Source organism: Spermophilus citellus, assembly GCF_964194105.1.
Source record: "Spermophilus citellus genome assembly, chromosome: 1".
NCBI classification, from domain to species: Eukaryota; Metazoa; Chordata; class Mammalia; order Rodentia; family Sciuridae; genus Spermophilus; species Spermophilus citellus.
This window is the reverse complement of record NC_138182.1, coordinates 276,716,054-276,743,395: the sequence shown is the minus strand read 5'-3', so window position 1 is coordinate 276,743,395 and position 27,342 is coordinate 276,716,054. Positions and strand designations below refer to the sequence as shown.

Here is a 27,342-nt window from a genome sequence, read left to right as displayed (position 1 = left end):
AGTGGCTGCCAATCTTACTGGAGTGAGATGGTATCTTAGGGTGGTTTTGATTTGCATTTCTCTGACTGCTAGAGATGGTGAGCATTTTTTCATGTACTTGTTGATTGATTGTATGTCCTCCTCTGAGAAGTGTCTGTTCAGGTCCTTGGCCCATTTGTTGATTGGGTTATTTGTTATCTTATTGTCTAATTTTTTGAGTTCTTTGTATACTCTGGATATTAGGGCTCTATCTGAAGTGTGAGGAGTAAAAATTTGTTCCCATGATGTAGGCTCCCTATTTACCTCTCTTATTGTTTCTCCTGCTGTAGAGGGCGTAGAGATAGAAGATGGGAGGAGAGGGGAGGGGAGGGGAGGGGGGATAGTAGAGGATAGGAAGGGCAGCAGAATACAACAGACACTAGAATGGCAGTATGTAAAAAAGTGGATGTGTAACCAATGTGAATCTGCAATCTGTATACAGGGTAAAAATGGGAGTTCATAATCTGCTTGAATCAAATGTATGAAATATGATATGTCAAGAGCTTTGTAATGTTTTGAACAACTAATAATAAAAAAGAAAGGTTTGGTCCCCCCCCAAAAAAAAAACCTTAACACCAAACAAACAAATGACCCAATCAATAAATGGACCAAGGAACTGAACAGATACCTCTCAGAAGATGATATAATCAACAAACATATGAGAAAATGTCAACATCTCTAGCAATTAGAGAAATTATTACTCTAAGATTTCATCTCACTCCTGTCAGAATGGCAGCTATTATGCATACAAACAACAATAAGTGTTGGCGAGGATGTGGGGAAAAGGCACACTCATACATTGCTGGTGGGACTGCAAAGTGGTGCAGCCAATATGGAAAGCAGTATGGAGATTTCTTGGAAAATTGGGAATGGAACCACCATTTGGCCCAGCTATCCCTCTCCTCAGTCTATACCCAAAGGACTTTAAAACAGCACACTACAGGGACACAGGCACATCAATATTTATAGCAGCATAATTCAAAATAGCCAAACTGTGGAACCAACCTAGATACTCTTCAATAGATAAATGGATAAAAAATGTGGCATATATACACAATGGAATATTAGCAATAAAAGAGAATAAAATCATGGCATTTGAAGGTAAATGGATGGAGTTGGAGAATATAATGCTAAGAGAAGTAAGCCAATCCCCAAAAAACCAAAGGCCAAGTGCTTTTTTTGATATGAGGATGCTGACTCATAATGGCTATGGGTGGGGGAGCATGGGAGGAATGGAGGAACTTTAGGTAGGTCAAAGGGGAGGGAGGGGTAGAGAGGTGGCAAGCGGGTAGGAATGATGGTGGAATGAGTTAGACATCATCACCCTAAGTACATGTATGAAGACACGAATGGTGTGAAAATACATTGTGTACAATCAGTGACTTGAAAAATTGTGCTCTATGTGTGTAATATGAAATGAATTGCATTCTGCCATCTTGTATAACAAATTAGAATAAATAAATAAGTTTTTTTTTAAAAAAAAAAAAAGAAAGAAAGCCAGCCCATGCTTAAAAGGCTCACACAATTCTAACTGAACTGGGATTACAGAGAAGAAAAAAAGAAATACCCTGTCCTGTCTACCTAACACCTGATCTCCCTACGGATTACTGAGACCAAAGCCTCTTGTGCTACTGTGACCTGGAGACTCCTCCAGGCAGGGCTCTCACAGTCCTACCAGGAAGCTTACCTTCAGAGGCAGAACTTCTTTGTTTATAGAAAAGAAGGAAGCCATGGCTTTGGTCCAGGAACAAAGACCAGCTACATTCCCACACACGCGTTTAGCAGTTTCAATGTTGTAGTCCGCCATGTCAAAGTAAGGGCTCAGAAATTCTATCACTTCTTCGTTGATTGTGTCTTTGGGGAATTGCTGTAGAGGAAAAGAGCAAAATTAGGTAAAAACACTTTTTTCCATGAAATCAAATTCACATTATGTTCTCAGTGCAAATGAAACTATTGAACAAAAATGGATGGTATTTTGTCAGTATCTCAGGACATCAGGCCAAAGTCCTAAAGCAAATCACAGCAAGGATTGATTGAAAAGAAATCTGTGAGACTAACTTTGCCTACTGTAGACAAGAAATGCCAACCCTAAGTAAATATACTGGGATTCATGGAAAGTATAAATTACTTGGTGGTGAATACTCACAGGGTTGTTAGAAATTTCAAGGCAATGAAAAATTCTTGTCATTAATCCTAAATAGGTGAATTACAAACCCATAATATTAACAGAAAAAAACAAACACACACAGGCATATTAAGCCTAAGTACCTATAGGTTTAGCATTTATCAGCTCAAAATGTTAATACATTCAGAGAGAAGTTCTATTAACCTCACCTATGTGAAAACAATAACTTGGACATTAAACCTTGAGGATAATAAATTAATTTTTAATCATAGACCTATCAAGAACATGAGAAAAATTAGTATCCTTTAAAATACAATTTTAAAATAGCAACAGAAATGGGTTAAATATGCTTCTCTGCATCAGAAAGAAAAGACTGACCAAACAATGAAAGCAGACCTTTTTAAATGGGGGTAGGGAGGTTTCTTCAACTAAAAGGGAATGCTTAAAATTTTTCTGAGTAGGAACAAATTTAGCACCTAAACAACTGAGTAAAATAGCCTTGCCCAGACAACACATGTAACAGAACACAATCTCATTCAGAATCATTTGAGACAAATTTCGTTTGTAAGACTTTACAAATAGTGAAACCAGAAGAAAAAAAACAGAAAAATATCTAGAAGCAATAGAAGCGTGGGAGTGACAAGAAAACCAATAGTAAGAAGGCTTCCAGGAACAGAGGATCTGCCACAAGGTAAGTAAGGCAGGAACCTGGACTCACTTGCCAGTATTCTGATTAAAATCCAATTCCATTGTCACATAGTCTCATAGTTACCTGAGAAAAGTCTATGGCCTACAAGTTTCATAAGTTACTTATTATTACAGCAGCTAAAGGTGCCTCATAAGATATTCTAGCCATAGACATCACTTGAAAAATGTTGAAATGAAAACCAAATGAAAGTGTGTGCTAAAGTTACATCTTAGGAAACAGGCTTGTGTTGGATATTCCCAATTAGTTAGATTGAAACATAAAAGATAAAACTTCTGAAGAAAACATAGGAGAATTTTTTCTTTCTTATAAGACAGCCAAGATCTAAACAGAACATAGAAAATACTATTAACAAAAATAGTGACATGTTGGAGTAAATTAAAATTAAGTATGTATGCTTATCAGAAGACACCACTACTAGAATGAACAACTAAGTCAGGAAGTGGCAAGAAATATTTGAAAATATATAAGTGTCAAACTAGTCATGTTTTATATATAAAGACATTTTACACATAGATTAAATTTTTTGTACAAGGGAGTAAACCCAGGGGTGTTTAACCACTGAGACATACCCCAAGCCCTTTTATTTTTTATTTAGAGAGAGGGTCTCACTAAGTTTCTTACAGCCTCACTAATTTGCTGAGGCTGGCTTTGAACTTACGATCCTCCTGCCTCAGCCTCCCAAGCCACTGTGATTACAGGCATGTGCCACCATGCACAGCATGATTTAAAAATGTTTAATGGATAAGAAACTTGAGCAGGTATTTAGCTAAAAAAAAGGCTTATAAACCTATGAAAATATCTTCAGCACCACTAGTCATCAGGGAAATTCAAATTATCCCCACAATAATAAGATGCTACCACAGGGGCTGGGGATATGGCTCAAGCGGTAGCACGCTCGCCTGGCATGTGTGCAGCCCGGGTTCGATCCTCAGCACCACATACAAACAAAGATGTTGTGTCCGCCAAAAACTAAAAAATAAATATTAAAAATTCTCTCTCTCTCTCTCTCTCTCTCTCTCTCTCTCTCTCTCTCTCTCTCTTTAAAAAAAATGTTTAAAAAGTGCTACTACAAACTCATCAGCACAGCTAAAGGTGAAAAATGTGGAGAAAATCCTACACCACCAGTGGGTATGTAATTCGACATAACAATTTTTGAAAACTCTTCAGTACTATGTACCAAAACTGATTAAATGAGTACAACCTAAGACACAGAAATTCCATTCCTGCATAGGCAGCTCCCAAATGACCTGTAGATCAATATTAGCAACAGCTTTATTTGTAAGAGCCTCAAATTAATAAAAACCCAAAAATCTATGAACAGTCCAATGGACAAATTGAAGCTCTTACAGTGTTTCACACTGGTGCTGATTCAGACTGGCTTGTGAGAAATTATCATCAAAATATGGGAAATTTGTGCAAACTGATTATTAAACATGGTCATATTAAAATTAAAGCATATAAACTTATAATTGAGTAGGTTTCATTTAAAATAAAGATAAGCAAAGACTCCTCATTTCTTATTATTTTATGACAGGTCCCTGTCATCTGTGTGTTTTGGGGTCATTTGCACCTGTGGCAGCCATCTGGTGGCACACTGCACACTGACACACTCCGTGACTTTCCCCAATTCTATACTCAGCAGCAGCCTGTTGGGAGCTTGCAATTGGCCACCCTGGGAGTAGTGACACTGTGCCAAAGGCCACAAATCAGAGAGTTTATTTTTTTTTCCTTCCCTTCAAGGAACCACCCGTCAGCACACACACCATTGCACAATCACATGCAGGAAATCTATAAATGAAAAAAAATGAAATATTGCCCTTTGCAACAATAAGAATGAATATCACAAATATGCCAAGTTAAAAAGGTCAAAACAAAATATTCCACATGACATGATGTCATATATGTGAATTTCAAAACAAACAAAGCTAATTATTATTGGGATGAAAGTCAGAGTAATAGTTGTTCCAAAGAAGGTTATTGACTGGGTTTGAACACAAGAGAGATTTCTGGAGTGTAGAGGTATATATTTTGCTTTCAGTGCTCATTAATAGGTGTATAGATGTGTAAATATTCATCAAGCAGTGCATTTAAAGTTTGTGCATTTTAGTACATAAAGAGTCTACCTCATAACAATTAAAAAATGCAAATTGATACACAAAAATTAATACTGAGACTTTTAAAACATAAATAAAATGCATACACAGTAGGGTGCCTATATCCATGAGTTCTGTATCCACAGATGCAACTAATTGTGGGTCAAATATCCAGAAAAAAAAAAAGGTGTCTGTGCTTACACATACAGACGTCTTTTCCTTGTCATTGTTTCCTAAACAATATTGCATTAGGATTATAAATAGTCTAGAGGTCTCTTAAAGTATACAGGAGAAGGCAAACAGGTTATATGCAAATTTTATGTCATTTTATATAGGGACTTGAGTCTCCTCTGATTTTTGTATTCACAGGGGTCCTGGAACCAGTCCCCTGAACATTCTCAGGGACAACTATATTTGTGCTCATACACAAACAACAAAAACACATATATCTTCTCCTTGAATTGACTTTTTAACTTTTATTGAAGTGTGCATATCATTGATGATGCTTTACTACACCTAAAGTCTGTCAGGAAAAGCTCTAAGGCTTATGATGACTTACGTTTGAAAGAGAAAATTCTACTCTGAAAAAAACACTTGGACACATATTCAAACTACCTATGTAGAGTGTGCTCTTTCTAGATACTTGTTCTGCTGCAGGACTTGGCTACTCCAGCAGACTGGGCCCCCGATAGCCCATCATTATTGAACTACCAACCTGTAAGTTCTGTAAAAAGTTCCCGGCAGTCATCAGCTTCAGAGATTCCTGCCAGGAAGGAACAGTGCAACTTTTCTCCAGGTCGACTTTCACGGCATTGACTTTCCTTTGAAACAGCAGCAGCACACAGTCCATGATCCGCATGATAAGGTGAGGGGGTCTGCCCAGCGTGCGGACAGTCGCAATGTCGGAAGGCTTGATCGTCTAGGGGAGAAAGGAGGGGCCATCTGACCTCAGGTAAGAAAATGCACACCAACAAACCTTTCAGGTCTAAAAGGTGCCATTTCAACAGAGGACAGAGGACATTTTTTAAGTTATTCCCAGAGTCATGATGTATTTCCAGAGTCTAGAAATGTATTTTACACCAAAGAAATGCATATCCTAGAAAAGTATAATTTTCACAATTCTAACTGACAGTGAGAGAAGAGAAATGTTGGTGAGCAGATAAGGAGTTGTGACTTCTCAGAAGAGGTACAGACCACTTGGTGCCAAAAAAAAAAAAAAAAAAAACCCGAAAAATGTATTCTGGGGAAAGAAAAACACTCAGCACTTAAGTAGGTATCAGGGTTCGAAACCAGGAAAAAATACCATATTTGCAGTGTTGGCTTTTTCACTCATTAGCTATGTGGGTCAAGAAACTGCCTGTCTCTCAAGCAGCTCAGACTGTCACAGTGGACTGACACCAGAGGGTAGCCTCAGGCTGACAGATTGAATAATTAGAGATTTCTTAGCTGGGAGCTGACCTTTAAATGAAGGAACTTGAGCATATGAATTTCACAAGGCTCTAAAAATGTTCCATTCCATTTCTAATACAGATCTTCTCATAGAATAAATTATTTAATAGTCATGCCCATTTGGGTTGACAATAATTGTACCCTCTCTTAAAATCCTGATGAGGTAAGTATTGGAAAAGTATTAACTATGAATCCATTGCAGTCCTATCCCTAGGACAAATAATGTGTAACACTCTTGGAAACCTTTTGTCTTATTTGAGTTTCCATCCCTCCTGTCAAAAGAAGGCAACCAATGGCCTCCTCGTCAAAGCAAATATTCTATTCTCTGAAGATTAAGAAACACACAGAACTTGGAAATTCAGAATGTAACTATGCACCATGAGAAGGTTTGTTTCAATATTCTGCATTTCTAAAGGCCACAACAGCTCAAGGTTAAGGAGAATTTTCTGGGAAAGAACTAAAGATGGCAGACCTTCATTTGAGAAGTATGGACATATGGAGATAATAGAATAGCAGCCAGCAGGGAAAGCAGATTCCCTACTCTGCTGTGTGAATAGCATGTGGGATGTAAGGACTGGGTAGGCTTATCTTGCTTTATCTTTAAAAAGGGGAATTTTCAGATGGAGTTGGGCTTTTATGTTGGGGATCAGGTATAAGTAGTTAGCAAGAGTGTTTTATTTATCTGAAGTTCAACCAGGTTGGGGCAAATTATTGAATTCATCTTTCTTCTGGAGGCAAAGTAATGTAACCAGTAGGTAATTTGCACAACCATGGCAATATAACAGTTACTTAACATCTGGCTGTACTTTTTACTTTTGCTTCCAGCTATTTAAAGTCAGATTAAGAGAGGAAGGGGGCACATTCTTAACTGTTACTCTTTTTCTTACACAAATGAAAACTGATGTCAAAATGCGAAGAGCTTGGATGTACTGGGAACTTTCTTAGTATAAATTGGTGGACCTGTATTTTAAGATTTCATCAAGAGGTAATTAGATAGAGGCAGGACTCAGGAAGGATATTATAAAAAATCTCTCCATGACATCCTCCTACATTTGGATGTTCAATGTCCTCCAAAGGTTTGGTCTCTTGGGAGGTGAGGGAATATTTACAAGGGGGCCCACTGGGAGGCCATTAGGTATTGGAGGCATACCCTCAAAGGGGGTATTGGGACTCCAGCCCTTCTCTCTTCTTCTTTTACTTCCTGCCCACAAGAGAAGCAGTCTCTCCCCCGCCGTGTGCTCCCACCACAACATGCTGCCTCACAACAGGCTGAAAGCTACTGAAGCAACCAATCAAGGGCTGGAAGTTTAGAAACTGTGAGCCAAAAGAAGCCTGTTCTCTTTATAAACTGATTATCTCAGGTATTTTGTTAGAGTGACAAAGTTAACTGACATACACCCCATCACCTTCCCCCTGCTCCCTCATATTTCCCTACTAATGATTATGTAATGTAGACCATTTTATTGATAGAGAATACGAGGAGGAGTCTGGAAAACATTTTATAATATCAAAAGAGTTATTGAGCCTCTTATATATATTTTATGTATTCTTGTTAGATATACATGACAGCAGAGTGTATTTTGTATGGAGTATAATTTATTCTGATTAGAATCCCATTCCTGCAGTTGTACATGATGTGGAGTTACCCTGGTTGGGTGTTCATACATGAACATAGAAAGTTATGCCTGATTCATTCTACTCTCTTTCCTGTTTCCATCCCTCTCCCTTCCCCTCATTTCCCCTTTTAAATCTTACAGAATCGCCTTTTAAGAAAGACCTGAGATGCTGTATGCTCTAGTCCTAGGCTTCCATCAGGCACCATAACTCAACAAAGTTTTCAAAGTTTCTTTGCACTAACGTTGTCTTCTCTCTGTTGATCAGAGACTCTCAGTGCAGCCAAAGTGCCAAGAAGTTGGGAGGGGGATGCTGAGGTGACCAGAAGTCTGAAAATGGGAGACCCTAGAGGAGTCTTCAAAGAGTAAGGAGGACAGTTCAGCCAGCATACAGAGAAATGGAGGAACAAGTAAGAAACAGGTCACATGCATGTGCCAAATCTATAAAGAGCTAACAGAATCTCTAAGCAGAAAATGTCACTGGGAGTGTTCCAGTGGCTAGAGCGTTAGTCCGTTAGTCTCATCCAGAACAGCACTCCTTGATGTTATGAATCTATTTTTGCCTTCAGTCCTCTTCCTAGACCTTAAAGTGGTATCGGTTGCATCGCAAAAACTTACCTGCAAGGCTGCTTCTGCTTCTTCTAAAGCTGGTTTGGCTGCTTCGAGTTTTTCTTCGGCAATGGCTTTGTCTTTAGAGATACTGTCTACAATGGCCTGGGCTTTGTCCTTCACCTTCTGTACCTCAGCCTTGACTGTTTCGGCAGCCTGTGCTTTCATTGTCACTTCTTTTAAGACCTAATTAAATTTATAAAACAAAAGCTACTTCATCCAAGATTGTGAAGACCCAACAGAAAAAATGCACGGTTTTGCCCTGATCTGCTGATTTTGTCCACTTACCCAATTTTTTTCATACGTGAAATTAACAGTATTTTATTCTTAAAGAAATAAATACAATTCCACAGCATCAGGTAGTGAATATATGTGCATCATTAGCATTTCTACACTAGGAGCTCCAAAGGAACAGGGCCCAGGTATCAACATCTACCCACCATGTCGGCTTTCTCATTGGCCACCTGTAGTTCCTTTTCTTTTACTTCCAGTTCTTTGCTCAGGGCTGCAACTGATTCTGAAGCTTCTTTCAGTTTTTCCAAACCGGTATTCATTCTGGGGTTAAAATAATCCGAGCAAGCAATGTTAAAATTTGTGGTGCTTGGACACGTTTTCCAAGTACTAGTTCACAAATATGAGTAGATATTGTCACAGTTGAAGAATAAGTATGTATGCAAAGAGAAAATCCAAAAGGGCTTCACAAAAGGGCGTAAAGCCAGGTTTAGTTCTAGCTCAACCACAAGTTCTTCCTAGACTATGCTTAAGAAGCATGAGCCCACTAAAACATGCTTGTTCCATAAGGAATGATGGTGCATTTAAAATGTGTATCATGCAGGAAATGTGCTTAATGACATTTAACCCCATGACAATCAACTTCAAAGGTCTGAAGCCTTGTTATAGAGGAAGGAAAATAAATAACGACTGTTTTTCAAAAGAGTCTGATGAAGTTAAAGAAAAAAGATTTGACCTCAAAGAAAAAAAATTAGATCCATCAGAACTGCCCCAGAAGAGACTAACCACCTACCTGAACTTGAGATAGTGTGCTCTTAAAGATAGGACTCCTCAGACTCATTTATTTCAATCACCACCACCACCACCCCAACCCAGGGATTCCTTATATGGCGGCCCCAGCTGATTCCGACTATATGCAGGCAAAAGTCTTCAGAAAAGCACAGGGCAGAGCATTAAAGTTTGGAACAAATTTCAGGTAAGTATTATTCACTATGCAGTGAGTATATACACCAGGTTATTCTACCTCACCCACTCAGAGGGGTGGGGAAGGTCTGCATCCTCACTGCCTCCCAGGCCTCTTATTGCTATCATTATGTCATTGCATATCACAGAAGGTGGCAGAGCACATAAAACCTGGCAACAGTTCCTACTATTGGGCAACAACCAAGTCTCAAGGAATCATGGGATAATCCTCTGGATGGGCTCATCCTCAGCACTACTGGTATTTTGGGCTGAATAATTCTTTGCGGTGGAGGCTGTTCTATACACTGTAAAATATTTAGCAACATTCCTGGCCTCTACCCATTAGATGCCACTGGCCTCCATCCCATCCCCAATCCTGCTAACCCCATTCATGGCCAACAAAAATGTCTCCAGTCATTGCAAAATATTCATGAGAAAGAATTTTGCTGCACGATGAGAGAACCCCTGAACACATAATTTGCTGCTCTAAAATGACTGTTATTTGAACTTCACACTTACCTGTTGGCCAAGGTCTGTACCTCTACACGCTTTTCTCCATAAATGAACTTATAGCCCTGAATAAAGGAGAGGTATGATTTGGGGGTCACGTGGGTAGAACGTCGGAATCTCTGGAAATAATCAACACACTTCTCAGCCACCCCGTCCTGGAAGGAGCCCATGCATTGGACCACCTCCCTCTTGGTTTCCAAACTGCAGTCAATCTCATAGGAAGAAAGGAAGTGTTCAGACACTGCAAAGAATCAGAAATGACAGCATGTAAGATACAGATGTGAACAACCATTTTAAAAGTTCCCTGGCTATTTTTAAAGGACTGACATACTTCCTAGGACTGCATACCATTTTTGTAGCCCCAGCTAGGTAGATCTATGTCACCACTTTTGGCCCCAGGCCTAAGACATCAACAATTCCATTTTCCCTTTCATACATAAAACTATAAAAGACTTCCAGCCTATCATCATTCTTTGGTTTTGGTGCTTGTGCACAGAAGTCTCCTCTACACAGCTGCACGATCTGGTCAGCAGCCAGCCTGTTTTATGGTTTACATAAGGACAAAAGTGATACAAATAACTCAGACATCAGTGCCCACCTGGTACTCACATTTAACAATCCCATTTTTTTTAACTCAGAATCTGTCAGTCCCTTAATTCCTCCAGGCTCTGACTGCATTTGGCACATAGAAATGTTCATCACTAAAATTTTTTGTGCCCAGGTTATCCTGCCCTTAAATGCATCAGCTGGCCATTGGTGTCTGGATCTAATTTGTAGCATCCTTTAGAAATGTTTGGGTAAAAATCTCTTCTTGGAGAACTTTTACCTTCCTCATAGTACCTGACAGCAGACCAATTCTAAGACAGCATTTTCTGCTATAAGAATAAGCTAAGAGCTGATCAATTGCCACATACATACTGAGTGCTTCTTGTATATCCAGCACTGTGAGGGGTGGCAAAGAAAAGAGAAATATAAAAGCTGATCTCAACCTCAAAGAATTCACAAGGGTTATGCATAATGTAGTTAAAAATTGTCACAACCGTTTTTATGTATTTTAGAAAAACTAGCCTATGTACGTAAGAATTATAAATGGAAATATAGCCAGTAAAAACTGGAGGGAAAGAAAAAGAACCAAGTGAGCAAGCCTAACATGTGACAGTTTTCACAGACATGCAGAAGGGTGGCTTTTCATCATTAGAAGGTGATCACTAAGCTAGGTTCTCATGCAGTAAACAGGGACCATTCATCAGTTTGGTTACACTTACAAATTACCACATACTGCAAGGCAATAGATTAGACACACTCAGGACACATATTTTCTATGAGTTTAGAAAATACTATAAAAATAGTTTAAATTCTAGGAAGTTTAATTCTAGGCACTGGAAAGATAGAAACAATTCTTACCTGTGACAATGTGTTTGTGTGGGTGTCTGTGTGTGTGCAGCTGGGGATTGAACCCAGCGCCTTGCGTGTGCTATGCAAGTGCCCCACACTACCAATGAGCTATAACCCAGCCACTCTATGATAGAGTTTTTTAAGTGCTAACCACAATAGCGCAATATCCACAACTCAGCATGCACAATGCTGAGCGCTTTACTTGGCATTACAGGATATCTTCAGGACAACTCCCACTCGCTGAAAACTTCTTTGTTTTACCATGTGATCATTTTTTCTTACACAGATGAACAGAGAGAATCAATAATGGGAACCTTTTTCTTTATGTAGCAAGTTATCTCTTTATATTCCCCCAAATCAAAGAGAATAAAAATGGGATGATTTTATACAGGAAAGGTTACATAAAAGACCTCTCAGGGTGACTCAGGCCCACTAAGAGGCAGTCATTGACAGTCATTGACTGCCTCTTAGGTAAAAAGAGGTTCATGGTGAGTTGGAAAAGACAAAGGGAATTGGGGCCAAACTGTGGAAGGGTGATGAGTTTTAACACTGAACACCTTGTCAGACACAAGTAGCTACCCTAGTGGTGAATACAAAGATGTAGTCCTTGGCCTCATGCATTCTAGTCCTGTGGATGGATGAGCAACAATCCTCAAGCCACACAATTAGGTCTATGAATTGGAAGGGTCTCAAGAAGGACAAGCACCGTGTGCTATGAGATGGACAACAGGAGACTGCTTGGTGCAAGTAAGGGGGAAGCACAGGAAGATTTTCCAAGAGGGGAAATTTTGATGAATTAGCATTACCCAAATAAAGGGAAGAGGTGCTGTGGGGAATGGGAAGATGATGGTGTTGCATGAGACAAAGAAATGGCATGTTCAAAGATCCAGGGAACCGGCATGAGAGGGAGAGTGAGCTCAGGGGAGGGGCCAGCTCTTCCCAGCTATGAAGGTGATACTAAATACCAATGGCTCCCTTCTCCCCCAGGGGTAATAGAAGGACACAGAGAGATTTAAGCAGAAAGCTGTGTGGTTGGTTTGTGTTTTTACCATTTTACTGTCGGCAGTCTGAGATGGATGGAGACAGCACAAGGGAAGAGAGATCCTAAGAGAGCAACCAGTTTTTCTCATGTGAGCAACAAGGTGGCTTGATGCAGGGGGTCAGTGAAACAGAAAGAGGCAGATTCCCCCAGGACTTAGGAGGGCCATGACACAGTGTGGAAATGCATCACACCTGAGAGCTGAAGGAAAGGCAGCTGCGAAAGACCGAGAGGCCTGCGATTGCCTGTCTCAGGAATGATGGTGGCACTTTCTAAGAGGGGGAACCAATTTGGTTTCAGATATTAAATCCAGGGAACCTGTGAAACATCCATGGGAATGGATCAAACAGGCAGTTGAGAGCACAGCTTTCAAGCCAGTGGACAGACTAGGCAGGATATAAAAAACAATGGGGCATATTATACAGGAGGCTATGGATGAGCTTTCCTGCAGAGAGAATCTGGAGCAAAGAAATGGGTGTGCCTCACCTTCCAACATGCCTGGCTCACTGCACCAGCAAGCTCAACAAACATGTTTCCAACAGATGAACAAATAGATTCATGCACGAAGATCAGGGCACTTGCAAGGAACTGAAGCACAGAAATGGGAGTTTTCCTGCCTCTACGTAATCTTGGCATGGGTTGATGCAATGAGATTCAAAAGAATGGGACAGATTTGTGAGAAATTAACAAAGGAAGGATGAATGGTTTGTCTTATAAAAGAAAGGCTGATTGAAGCAGGGACTTCACAGGAAGGGCTCTATTTATAAATTGAATCATTTTAAGAGTGCTACATGACAGTTATGTCACCTGGTGTTTTTCGTTGCTAATGATAATATCTCACGTGACATTTTACAAAGCATTTGCACACTAATTACAATATTTTATCGTAAGCTTTAGTATAACTCTCAAATACTGTTGTTTTGTGCCCTGCATGCATATCCTACTTCAAGGAATTTTAAAATCTGGCCTGTAGTTCTATTTATATTTTTATAGAACTTAAAATTTTAAATTGCCAGTCTTTTTTCAAGCTTTGTGAAACAAAGAAGAAAATTATACTGTACACTCATACTTCAAACATGTTAATATATTTTTATTTAAAAGTCATATCTTGGAAAACCATTATTGTAAAGAATAGTGTGCCGAGAATAAAACTTCCCCGGTGGACATAAGTTTTTTTTTTTTTTTTTAAAAAGGAAAGTAGACAAACAGAGATGACTGACTGATTTATACATATGATTGAGAGATGACAGATTCATGAAAGATAAATACATGATAAATTAATAGGTATAGATAAATGATCAATATGATAGCTGATTAATAGATTCGACAGATAGATAAGAGAGATGGAGAGATGGATGGATGATAGATAGGAAAACATGTTCTAGCCCCAGTACTGGTCCTACTGGCTCCTTCCACCTCCGATGAGTCCCTCAGCTTCCCTCTCCCCAGTTTCTCCATCTCTAGACCATCCATCAGTCATTTTCACACAGGGTACCACAGAGTTAGAGGGGCAGGGTCGGAGGGGCAGAGTGGTGGTGCTGAGAGGGGGAGATTCCAGAGTACCTCCTCACCCTTCATCTTTCAGTGCTTTATCTGGTAGGGATACCTGTAAGGCATTACCAGGAAATAAACTATAAAATCAGATGAGAAATCTGAAAACTACCACTCTGAATCAGGATTCCCCTACAATTCTGAAACAGAGGTTCAGGATTATCTGCAGCTTTAAAAATAGCCATGGACAATTTCACACCCAAATCTGGGGGGAAAAAAAAACAGCACATTAAATGTCTAATCTCTAACACGTTCTGCACTACTCTCCCGTTCCAATTTCATTTACAGAGTAAAAGAGGCATTACGTTCCCATGGGATGGAAGATTGGACAGAACAGGCTGACTCCCATCGGAGAACTGGTAACAGCCTTTGTCAAGGACAGAAGCCATTAGAGGATTGCGGGATAATGTTTTTCTCTCTGATTTACAGCATCGCAGCAATGGGGAGGGAATGTCCAAGAGACACTTGGTTTTAACTATTCTGGGGCCGACAAACCAACTTAAATAGACCAGTGAGATTAACATCTTGCTGTCTTCCTGTGACATCCCCAAAACTGCCTGGGGATTCAATCGGAGGCAAAGTCTGCAAACACCCCTAAGAAAAACTACAGTCACTGTAAATTAACCCAAAGGGTAGAAATTGAAGGTCTCATTCTCTGATAAACTTGCTCCAGGAAAAATCAGCTACCTAATAAAAAAGAACAACGTCTCATAGCAAAAATTCTCAAATGCTATATGAAGTGAGTCAGTTCAACCCAATACAGAGATAGCCAACGGCACAGAACATGAATGAATAAACAAACACTGTGAACCAGAAACCCTGACATGAATATTTCCACCACACTAACCAGCAACTAAGGCGTCCTTAGGCCATCTGCTGAACCAGTCAATTGTGCACCCTGAAATAAGGGCAGGGAACTTCAAAGCTCGATTTCGGAATTTCTCCCCCACTGGAGAGAAGCAGAGCACTATATGAAGGTTGCTTCGGACGCGGCACATGAAGTAGTCACACAGGTTCTCATTGGTAGGAGGACGCCTGGGGTGCTCTTTTTTCATGACTAAGGTCAGATCGCTATTAATTTCATCAATTTCATCACGAGCAAACAGGTTGGAGACCTGAAAAAGAAGTGCAGGCATCTTCCTTCAGGACACATACACCCAGACAAACCTCAACACACACCTCAGGAGCTGATGCTTTTCCTCCACTTGGGGTCTTCAACTCGCCTTTTAAAACTTAAATGAAATTTTCAAGATGAAGTCTACCGCATCTCAAAATCACAAACAATTCTATGATTAACTGCAAGGCCACATCCCTCAAAGTGGGTAAAACAAACACACCAAAATGCAGCCTTTCTTCTCCCCTCTGCCCTGTTTCCTCGATTGTCACTGGGGGCACTCACTCATGTTTTAAATGCTTAGCCCCTTGTTTTCATTGGGACCTTCATGCTTGAAAAACACAGGAGCTGCAATGGTGTATGCCTGCAATCCCTTCCCCATGGGAGGCTAAGGCAGGAGAACTTCAGGTTCAAGGCCAGCCTGGGTAGTTTAGCAAGACACTGTTGCAAAATGAAATAAAAAGGGCTCGGAATGGAGCTCAAGGGTAGAGTGCTTGCTGAGGCCCTGGGTTCAAGTTCAATCCCCAGTATTGTTTAAAAGAAAAAAAATCAATAGAAAAAAAAAAAAAAAAAAACCATTCTCTACACTGATCACCAAGTCCCCAGTAGCATTTATTCAAAACTCCAAGGGAAGAAAATAGAGAAAGTTCTTAAGGCAGAGAAAATCTGGAGAGATAAAACGTGTGAAGAATAAGTGAGATCCTACCTCACCGGATGATAAAACGTTGTTCATGTATTCCAAAAATGACTCCTCTTTAATCTCATTGTCCGTGAAAATAAAAGTGATTCCTTTCCCTTGCTGACCAGCCGTCCTATACAGAACCTTTAGGTCTTCCATCAGGTTTGATGTGTTGTAGGATCTGAAAAAATATTGTCATTGTGTTATTCTCAGGGCAAAAAAAAAAAAAAAAAGATCCATGTAATAATAATGCTTTACACCAGTTAGCTAGGCAAAAAGTGCAGATTTTGTGCCATCATACAGTATCTACTGGATATAAATGTTCCCGGCTAATTGATTTTTAAAACTCCACATTTCATAAAACATTACAATTAGTGTTTTTATACATAAAGAAAAAAACTAAAATGAAAAGCCAATCTGAAACAGAAATATAATTTCTACTAAGAGTAAATGTCAGTTGAATGAATACATGTAACATTTTGAAAATAGTTGTTGGAAATGACAGAATATTTTGAAAGCCCCCTATCTTAAACTGGTATTTTAGAAGACATCTCATAACTTAAATCAATTCAAGCTTTAATTTTATGGGGAGAAGCTGCCCTATTACAAATGATCCCTCCTGATGCCCCGATATGATTATTATCCTCCACGTCTTTGGATTCCACATAAAAGAGTTTTCTGAATAATCTATACCAAAATCGCCAGAAATGCTACGAATATCCCACTGTAAATCTTCTGTCAAAAGTAAATCTTAGTTACAAGTCAGAATCAAGAAAGGTTAGCGAGGTCTCAATAAAGAATCATCTGTTAAATAAAATAAAGTAAAAATAAAAATATTCTAATCTTGGAGACTGAGACTTAGTAAACTATTATTTGTCCTTTCCACCATTAAAGAAACTTGCAACCCATAGCACAGGAGCAACTGGCCATCTGACTTGTTAAAAGCTACTCATATTTAACTTCTGTACTCTGACCTTTTTAAAATCTATAAGCTCATGGTTCCCAAATGGTAGCCTCCCTTGCATGCCAGCCTCAGCCACACACGTGTGCAAAGGCCTAAGGAGCAGGATGCTATCTCAAAGGCGGTGAGAAGGCAAGGCAGACTTTGGCCCTTTCCCTCATTGTTGATGGGTCATTCCTGTGTGACATGCAGAGGAACTGACTTGTCTAAGTGAACATTTCCCCAGGGTACATTTACTGAGGCCCCAAGACGCAGCTGAAGCCACAATGCATTAGGAATCTGGATTGACTACCAAGGTCCTGCAATCGATTTCCAGCTACATCTGAGAGGTCAGACAATTCTCAGCCGCTCTGAACTTCAACTTCAAGATAGGCTATTGCCCTCTTAACCCACTGAGTTGTTTAAAAAAATCAAACTATCTCATGCATAATAAAGTGCTTTGAAAACAATAAGGTTTTAAACAATGTTAGGAACAAAAATCAGTCCAATCCTTTTCCTGTGTCGGTTGTATTTTATTTGGCTCTGTTTCTGTCCACAAACTAGAAGAATCATACAAAGGTAAATACAGCATATTTCTGTCAGCCCTGTTACTTCAATAAAAGAGCAGTATATGGTTTGGAGTTAGAATGTTCCCCAAAGGCACATGTGTCGAAGGCTTGGTCCCCAATGCAGCAGTGTTTGTATGGGCGGGATCTTGGGAAGAAATTGAATCCTAGGGGTTCTAAGCTCACCAAAGGATTCATCTGAAATAAACCCTTCCTCCCCTAATGGGTTATCTGAGGTATTTTGTCAAAGCAACAAGAATCTGACTAATACAAGCAGTCTTTAAATTTATTCTCCAAGAAGAACCCTCTAAATCAGACCAAACACAAACTGTAACAACCGCAGCTTGCATAACAGACTCTCCAACCCTGGAGATTCAGCCTTTGTCCTAGCAGGTGTCTATGAGACTCCCCCAAGAGACAGGTCAATGACATGTTTTGCCCATCAATGCCCACTAAGCAAGACTTCCTACTCCCACATCTATAAATTAACCTCAATTAATCTTCATTCCAACTAAACTTACCAGACTGGCTTCCAACCTTAACAAGGCTAATCCTGAAACTCTCTTTAACTGCTCTGAATCACCTCCACTGGTCTCTTCCTATTCGCCCGCCAGTTGTGCTTTCTCCTTGCACTACACACACATACCTGAAGACAACTCATCTGGGGTCCCCTCTCTTGATGAAACTACCTAGCTAGTTTCCCAAGCCCCAAACCAGGATGCACCAAGTCCGTGAGGCCCCGCTTCCAGTGGTCTGTTCTCCCTCTCTGCATTCTCACTGCCACCACTCACTCATGACACCGTCACACCTTTCCCTGACCCAAGAAAGCCCTCATTGCTATTCCAGTTTAGTTGCTTCCATTCACTCACTGCACGTCCAAATCTGTCAGGCTCTGCTTTCCTGATCCGCCCTCCCTGACCAGGAGGGCATTTCCCAGAGGAGTACTAGAGGTAACCCATCAATGGTGTCCTGTTGCTCTTAGAGGAAGTCTCAGCTCTTCAGCGACCTTCACAGGACCCTGCGTCTCGTCTCTTCCCATCTGTACCCTCTCACTGGGCACCCAGCCATATGCAACTTCTTCCAGGGCTCATGTGCTGACTGCTCCTCTTCTCTTCGATAATTCCTACTCATATTCAGGTTTTCAAGTGAAGCATCATTTCCTCCAGGAAGACTCCGTGATCACTCCCTAGTTGAAAAGCACCTCTTTTATGGGCCCAGGAGAATTGTTCTGCACTCATTTCCCTATCTTAGACAGCACTGACGAATCACACCTTATTGAATGAGTGGCTCGTTGTCTGTCCCCTTTGAGTCACTGTAAGCTCCACAGTGACACAAGCTACTTCATCTTTGCCATAGTTTGGCTCTGGAATGTCCACCAAAGGCCTATGTGGAAGGCTTGGTCTCCAACCTGTGGTGCTGTTGAGAGGTGGAACCTTCAGGAGGCGGGGCCTAGTGGGAGGAAGTTAGGACCTGGAGGCATGACCTTGAAGGGGTATTAGGACCCTTCCCTCCTCACACCCCATCTTTCCCAGCTGCCAGAAGGCCAGCTCTCTCCATCAGGATCTTGTGCCTTGTCACAGGTCCAAAATCAACAGGGCCAACTGACCATAGAAGGAAGCCTCTGAAACCATGAGACAAAATAACTCTTTCATCCTACTAAGAAAGTTGACTGACACAGCATCGCTCCCCTGGCCAGTACCAGACACACAGTCAGTGTTCAATAAGACACTTTGAAGGGTTTGAGTAAATCAACGTATGTTTTTATCTATTTTCCATTATATTAACATTCTTGAAATCTGCATTAATGCATAGGAGAGAGAGGTTTTCTCTGAAATGCACCAAAAGAAAAAATACAATACTCGTGTTGCATATGGCATCAAAACAAGGAAGCAGTCGTTCACTATAGTGAGAGGCTGAAATGTTTCAAAAGTAGGTTGTTAATGTGAAATGTTCATGGACCACGACAAAGGTTGAAAGGGGAAACTTAGCCAACATTCGAGAAGGAAAGCTGTTGCGATTCTTAATGTATATAAGAAAAATGCATTCTTAACTCGAGGTAGCCTCTGATAACCTTTCTCCAAAATCCATTCTAGGTTAAATTCAAAGCTTTTTACCTTGTCAGAGTGATCTGGAAGGAAGTATAGCCAGCAATGAATGAAGCCAACCTTGTCAGGCTCTGCTTTCCTGATCCGCCCACCCCGACCAGGAGGGCATTTCCCCGAGGAGTACGAATGACTCGAGAGATCTATAATATGGAGTAGAAAAGGCATAGATCTTTCAACATGTAAACAGACTGTTTTTTTCCATTTTTTTTCAATGTGAAAATAAGGCCAAATAATCATTTTAGAAGACAGAGCTATCTTAAGATCAGAAAGAGATGCTGGTTGAAGGAATGAGGGCATTTCTGAAACAGTACTGTGTTTAGGATGCACTGGACAGGGCAGGGCTCTGTGTTGTCAAGGAGGTAATGGGGACTTCGAGGTGTCCTTTCAGTTTGCCCAGCCTATTGTACTGCAATGGGGAAGAGAACAGACATTTCACACCAATGTCTATCCTCAGAACGCAGAGCATGCAACTGATTAAGATATCCTCCACATTTGAAAAGGGAGTTTAAATCAAAGAGAAGTCAAATCCTAAAACAGGGTATACACAATAGAAACACCCTCCTATTTTTTGGCAAAGACAGTGAACCTAAAATATCCACAGAGAAGTGATTAAAGGATGATCAAAAGACTGCTCCATGATGATCACTTGCCCCAGACCATGCCAAGTCCCCCTTTTAGTGGAAGTTCATATTTATTTGGCTTTATTCCTACTTGATAAATGAACTACTTAAACCATAAGGTTTCCAGTCCCACCTGGAAAGCGTTAGGTGTAGAATTCTTGGCAATCCTTTTCCCTTGTGGGGTAACTATTTCTCTTTCTTTCCTAACTACAGTTGGAACCTGGGGTACTGCTGTGAAAGTCACATACCCAAAACAAATGAGGTCAGGGCTGAAAAGGGGTCACTTCTCCGTGGGAAGGGAGGCTTCCAAGAGTCACTGGGGCCCTCTGTTCTGCCAAGGTTCTGTCAAACGCCCTTTCCCAACATTTCCCCCTCTCGTTGGAATGTGCTCCATCCCTGTTGGAAATACCCTTGGGTTCTGGACTATCTCACCCACTTCAGCATGAATCCTGGGGAAAGAGACCACGTTTCCCTGCTCTGTGGGGAGCCGACAACCTTGAGGCCAGCTGCTTCGCCAGCTCAGAGCACATCCCTGCTGTGACTCTCTCCAAGTCCTAGTGGGTGACAGGGTAGACGTGTGAGAGCGAGACAGTGCAGGTAAGGAACTACCAGAAGCCACACTTCTGAGGAAGTCTCGTGTGCTTCCTCAATTGCCACGTTTCAACCATAATTGTTTCCTTCATGTGATGTGAGGGAATATATTAGGGGTTTGTAAGAATTTTGTGTATCTGGCATTAAGGAAATGTCATTCAACATGTTTACCTGGAACTGGGCTGAAGTCCCACATTAAAATTTCCCATTCCTAGTCTCTGGCACATGGTACCCCCTCAAAACATATTTGACAAATGAACACATACATGAACAAACAGAAGGCTTTACAATGGAATTTAAAAACTCATGCCCTTGTTTTTAAATATTTCAGGAGGAAAGTACAGTCAAGTGAGACACTCAAATAGGGCTATTTCGACCTATAAGGTATGGATTGTGAAATAGAGAAATTCTTTTTTGAACCCCATTAGCAAGTATTTAAAAATTAAAAATGTTTATCTTGCCCTGCAGATGATCACACGATAGCAGGAGAGAGACCTGTTGGTACAACCAGCATGAATGGGAGAACAGAGAGGAATGGCCAGTGGGAGGAAGACGGGCCAAGGAGACATTCCTGGCTCAGGGCAGGCAAAACTCAAGTGTGCAGCTGGAACTGGATCTGATCTTGGAAGATGACTAGAAGTTTATCATACAAAGGTACTGTGCTGGCAGCAGGTAGGCGACATCTTAGAAGGAATAAGACAAAATTTCAGAGTCAGCGAAAGTCCCAAGGTGTTCCCCTAAGGGTGGGAACTTCAGCAGAGGGCAGGGAAAGTGCAGGAGCTGAGGCAGCAAAGTATTGTTCAGGCCTACACTGGTGACCTCCTAAAATTTCAGACAATTCATCAAGAGTCCCCTGTGTGACCATCTCAACATTCACTTGTCCTGGGAAGACTGAGCTGACTTAGCGCCTGCACTCACAAAGCTTACTGTCTAGCAGGGCTGGCAGACACACAGATAAACTCTACACAGTGCCTCACAGGGCCGGGGATTTGTACTGGTGAGCGGCTCTGGGTCAGGATGCACTAACTCCAAGCAGGTCATTTTCCTGGATTATGCACAAGGCAGAGGCATGACCCACAGGCTGAATGGTAGAAGGGGTAGATCATGGAAAACCACCAATTCCATAGTCTGAACTTTCACTCAAGAGGCAAAGAGATGCGTAACACAGAGACACAGCCTGGGTTTAAAGATGATTATGCTAATGAAGAAGGGAGCTAAGAAATATACTGACTGGGATCACATCCCATTTGGCTGCAGATTTTATCTCAAGTTCTGTCTTTTGGCTTCTATCTCATCTTATAACTGGGTCACATATTTCAAGGCTCATATTCTCATGACACAGAGCTTGAGTGGGCTGAGCACAGAAAACAAGAGCGTAAAATGTCCAATTTGGGCTCAAAAATTCCAGTCAAGGATTCTTTGGCCAATTCCAGAGCAAATCGACTGAAGGCTGAGAAGAAGGGAAAACACCTTCAAGGCTCTAAGCTAACATCACGCCTCTAGTGCACAACCAGATGGATAAAGAGGGGCTCATCATTGATCTGTGCTGCAAACCATGGGCAGAGATGGCTGGGGTGAACTCGCTCAAGCACAAAACTAACATAAATAACCTCCTCTGTAGCTCCAGGGGATGTGAAGTCCCAGGCCAACCCAACTGTCTCCAACAGATACTTGACTATAAAGTCGCCTTCGGTATTACCCATTTAGGAAAAGACATTTTTCTTTCCCCCCCCCTTTCTTTAATTATTATATGACAGACGTCTGTTCTTCCTGAAAAATTTAACTCTTAACCTATTGCAAATTCAGTTCTAATTTCAAACAGTGATATATTGCTTTGGAAGAGCATAGGGCTAGTCATGCAGCACAATTGGATGTCTCTGATTCTGAGAATTCAGTGTCACCAAGCTAAGGACTTCTTGCTGGAGAGATTCATCCCCCTCTTCCTCATCTTCTCAGACTTACTCCAGAGGCACTAATAGAGAGGTTTCCCTTGCCTCTTCAGAGAAAAGAAGCTGTGAGACAATCACCTTTCACTAGACAACCTCTAAATTCCTCTCCATATATCTAAGGTCTGGTAATTATTAGAAGGGACAACTTGTATTTACGAGCTTGTTCCTCATGGTTAAACCTAAGCAACAGAAGACAGCTTCAAACTGAAAGGATTTAGACTGAAAAGGTAATGGGTGTCAACAAAGTGAGAATATCCACAGAGTTTTAAACGGCATTATCTTACACCACAGATAAATTAAGTCACATAAGTTTCTGAGTAAAATATCATATTGTTCTTCTAACCTTTGAGGATCCATTATTCTAAAAGTAGATACCATAATGATCCAAATGACAAAGTAGAATGGAAACTGTACTTTCCTGGGGGAATTTCATTCTGAAGGAATTTTCATCAGCTAAAAGTCAACTGTATATGCATGCTTTTAAATTATTACTTTTAATTGTGGCAAAATGCACATATAATTTACCACCCCAACCATTTTAAGTGCAGTTTAATAGAGACAGGCACAGTCCCAAGGGTACGCAACTAGCAATACCATCCATCTCCAGGGGTCTTTGAATCTTGCAAAACTGAAAATCTGTGCCCCATTTAACACTCCCACCTCCCCTCTCCACCCAGCCCTTGGCAACATCTATCTATCCTTCCTGTTTTTAATATTCTGGGTACCTAATAGGAACAGAGTGCTACAGTATTTGCCCTTTGTGTCTAGCTTGTCTCACTTAGCATAATGTCCTCAAGGTTTATGCACTGCTTTATAGTGATAATCTTCACGTGATACGCAAATAAGCAGACTTTGCCTTTACTCTGAACTCTAATGTCAACCACGTTCATTCTACGTGGTGAAAACACTGAGCTGACAGCTGTGTAGCAACACTGAATAAAATTATCACATCACACACTGGAAATACACATGCTCTTATTTTAAGCCTGTGAGGTGTGACATGTTGCACTCGGTTTAGAAGTTAAATTGGAATAGAGCCCTGAGTTCACTTTGAAGCTGAGTAGTCTCCTAGGAGACCAAAATGGAAAGTGGGGAAATTCTGGAACAAAGCCAAGTGTGTGTCACTCCCAGGAGGTGCTACTGGGCAAGGCCACTGTACCTTGACCAAGTGCACCATCGCATCTGCAAAGAACACCAGGTCCATGCCAGCGCCGCGGACACTCTCATTATGCAGCTGCAGGAACAGATTCAAACGCTCTTTCAGTTGATGAAAAGATTCAATTGGCTCATACACTTTGGGCATTTCAGCATCAGGCTCCTCAGATGTTTCACCTTTGGTGGGGAAGAAGATTCAATGAAGTTTCTTCAAATTGCCAGGCTTCACTACTTCCCTCAACCTCTATTAATATACTCATAGCCCTAAATAATATGAAAATTATTAATAATACTGAATAATATTAATTTTCATTAAAATGCCATATTATGCATTTTTAGGGAAAAAAAATAGGGGAAGCATTAGGATTTCTACAATCATTGGCAGCCCTAATTCTTTCTTGTCTAGAAAGAATCACTTTGAAATAATGTACTCGTTGAATTTAATTTGAAATCACAATTAAACACTGCATTTCAAAGATCCTTTCAGAGATACGAGCTTAATGATTAAAATGAAAGTGAAAAAAGTAGGGACTTAACATCAAAATCTCAAGGGAGGTCAAGAATTACATAACTTTTTTAATAAGAATTAAAAGAATAAGGTCATTGCATTTGCCCGGGGAACTTCTATGATTTAGAAATTTCAGTTAATGGTAAATTTAATGGTAAAGATAGAAGGGCATTTTAAGGTATGAGAGAAAAGGCTGAGCTACAAATAGCCAAATTTCAGTAGTGACAATTCTCACATAAATGATCAGCAAGCTTTGAGAAATGAAGTGCTCTGAAGTCACAAAAGGTTTTGTTTGCCTCTGGACCCCACCCCACCCCAAAGACACAGCAGTTGCTCTTGCTCCTTGAAAACCATAATCTAATTATTTACCTGTCAGAATTAGAGAAAATCAGGTAACTCAAACAAATAAATACAAAATAAATGTTAACTGTCTAGTAAAATCCCCTTACAGAATTTTTATGTATTTAACCTGATTTAAAATAAAATGTATTCACTTCTTTCCAACTGCATAGCCCAGCAATAAACCTTCTGCAATTATCCCTCAAAAACTTTTGACAGATCACGCACACAGGGACTGCCTGATGTTTCCCATCGTTTAGAAGGCATAAACTGCAGCTTTTTGAACATGCCTTTTTAGATATGCACATTAACTGAAAATCTATCCTCAGTATTAGAAGAGGTTATTTAATGAAAGAATAATATTCCTCATGAGCCTGGTTATTTCTGAAGCAAACCAATTGGAGCACAGCCTCTTTTCATGAGAAATGTACTCTGTCTCCTCTTTTCATGGAACCATAGGCTCTAAAGCTTCCCTTCACATCACTGTCTCTTTCCAACTACATTCAATGCTTTCTCATGTAATTTGAGATTTTCCTTTTTAGTTTCAACATCCAGATGGCTTGAGTAAATAATTATCTTCATTTTTGCTACCTTTCATTTGACAGTAACTATGGGCCAAAAATGCTCACACTACTCTACACATAATGTTGTTCCCCACAATGTCCAAGAGCCATATATTTATATTTATATTTTTATAAATGAGGAAAACAAGATTTGGGGTTCAGAAATGCCTGGTTACTATGTGTTTTATCATCCTTGAATCTCCCTCAAACTGACTCCTACTAATGCTGGGCACTTTCTTCCACCCTCTCCTGCCTTCCCACTGTATCTTAATATTCAAGAGAAATGAGCATAAAAATAATTCATCTTTGAATTCCAGAATTATGCATTTATCCACTCACTATATACTGACAGAGCACCCATTCGACCCCTGGCTTGTTTCCATAATTTGCCAAGCAGAAACTTAACCTCCCTAAACGGAACCTTCTGTCTTTAGATCTCCCTAAAGATCTAAAGAAACCTTTGGGAGGATTTTCAAACTCTGCTTCAACAGTTTACCTGTAGCTTCTGGTGCATCCCTTAAGAAATCCACAAAATAAGCATCGATTCCATAATCCACCAAGAGTTTTTCCTCTTCGCCAAACTCCTCCTCTACCAAACTTGCTAAAGTCTTATCAAACCAGGTCACATCATCAGACATGGTGAAACGATCCGCTATCACACGTTTACATTCGTGCTTCCACAGCTTGAACAGCTCCTGTTGAGACATGATCAAGATGGTTCATGTCCCTACCAGGCCATACCTAGGAATTCAAGTCGAGGTACAATGCAGAGTGAAATCTTTTCTTGATTTAAGATGCAATACTTTAAAAAGTTAGGGTTAAGATATGACTATTTCACTTCAAATTACTCTCATTCAAGTATGATAAATGGAAAGTAGAGTTTATACTTTTGTAGTCTCTAAGTTAAAAAGAAAACATCCCTATACAAAAGTATTACAGATTACTCTGATCAACTAACAAACTGATACACAACGAAGAGGGTTTAAGTTTGTGATAAATTAGTCTTTGGGATAAGATACCTTCATTCATGTGACCAAAATACAGTATAAAATACAATTTATGAACAATTTTCTTGTGTACAACTGACCTATTACAATGGCATATTTAGTTAACACAAGTGAAGAAAATTTGTTGCAGAAAATCTGGGTTTTGAACAAAGGAATCACCTAATACAGATTATCCAGGGCCCCAAAGTTAACTGAAAGTTGAAGAAATTAGTTGTACAAGTTTTCTGTCCCTAGCGAAAAATAACAAATATTTGTGTAAGCTCATTATTTGATTTAAAAGACGAGTAGAGCCAGGCACAGTGGAACATACTGTGACACCAGCGGCCAAGGAGGCTGAGATAGGAGGATCTCAAGTTCAAAGCCAGACTCAGCAATGGCAAGGCACCAAGCAACTCAGTAAGACCCTGTCTCTAAATAAAATACAAAATAGGGTTGGGGATTTGGCTCAGTGGTTGAATGCCCCTGAGTTCAATTCCAGGTACCAAAAAAAAAAAAAGACTAGTGGATATTATTTACCTTGGTAACATTTTGCAGATTAGAGGGTTTTATCAATAATGATAAAATGCTATTTGGTTAGCAGAACAAAGTCTATTAAATTATATTCAGTGATGCAGTTAAGACAAAAGTTCACAATACCAATTGCTGGAATTGTTTTAGCTGACTGAAAGTAAGCACCAAAAATGGTTATCAGATACAGCAGTCCTTGTGGAACTGCATTCCACAACTCCATTTACTTGTCGATAACTATGGGGGAAAAAATCAACATGTTCACTGTTGCTAAACTGACTCTCAATTCTCTTGTTGAAAGGATTGTGAGTTTTCCCAAAAAATATCTAGTCTTCAAGAGTTAGCAAGTGTGACTACCTATTTGCAAGCATCTGGGACAGAATTGAGAGTTTTT

General features: G+C 40.2%; 1 protein-coding gene across 1 annotated transcript in view; it reads right to left on the bottom strand.

The window, feature by feature from the left end:
- The window catches only part of DNAH5 (dynein axonemal heavy chain 5), a gene marked incomplete at its 5' end in the record, with an annotated part of 237,371 nt that overhangs the window by 72,095 nt on the left and 137,934 nt on the right, over window positions 1-27,342 (bottom strand). The window contains 10 exons of the mRNA XM_081288458.1: window positions 1,706-1,885; window positions 5,661-5,864; window positions 8,626-8,802; window positions 9,057-9,171; window positions 10,330-10,561; window positions 15,153-15,420; window positions 16,126-16,279; window positions 19,719-19,849; window positions 24,029-24,201; window positions 25,931-26,129. Coding sequence (XP_081144584.1) covers window positions 1,706-1,885; window positions 5,661-5,864; window positions 8,626-8,802; window positions 9,057-9,171; window positions 10,330-10,561; window positions 15,153-15,420; window positions 16,126-16,279; window positions 19,719-19,849; window positions 24,029-24,201; window positions 25,931-26,129 — 1,833 coding nt within the window. The remainder of the gene's footprint in view (window positions 1-1,705; window positions 1,886-5,660; window positions 5,865-8,625; window positions 8,803-9,056; window positions 9,172-10,329; window positions 10,562-15,152; window positions 15,421-16,125; window positions 16,280-19,718; window positions 19,850-24,028; window positions 24,202-25,930; window positions 26,130-27,342) is intronic.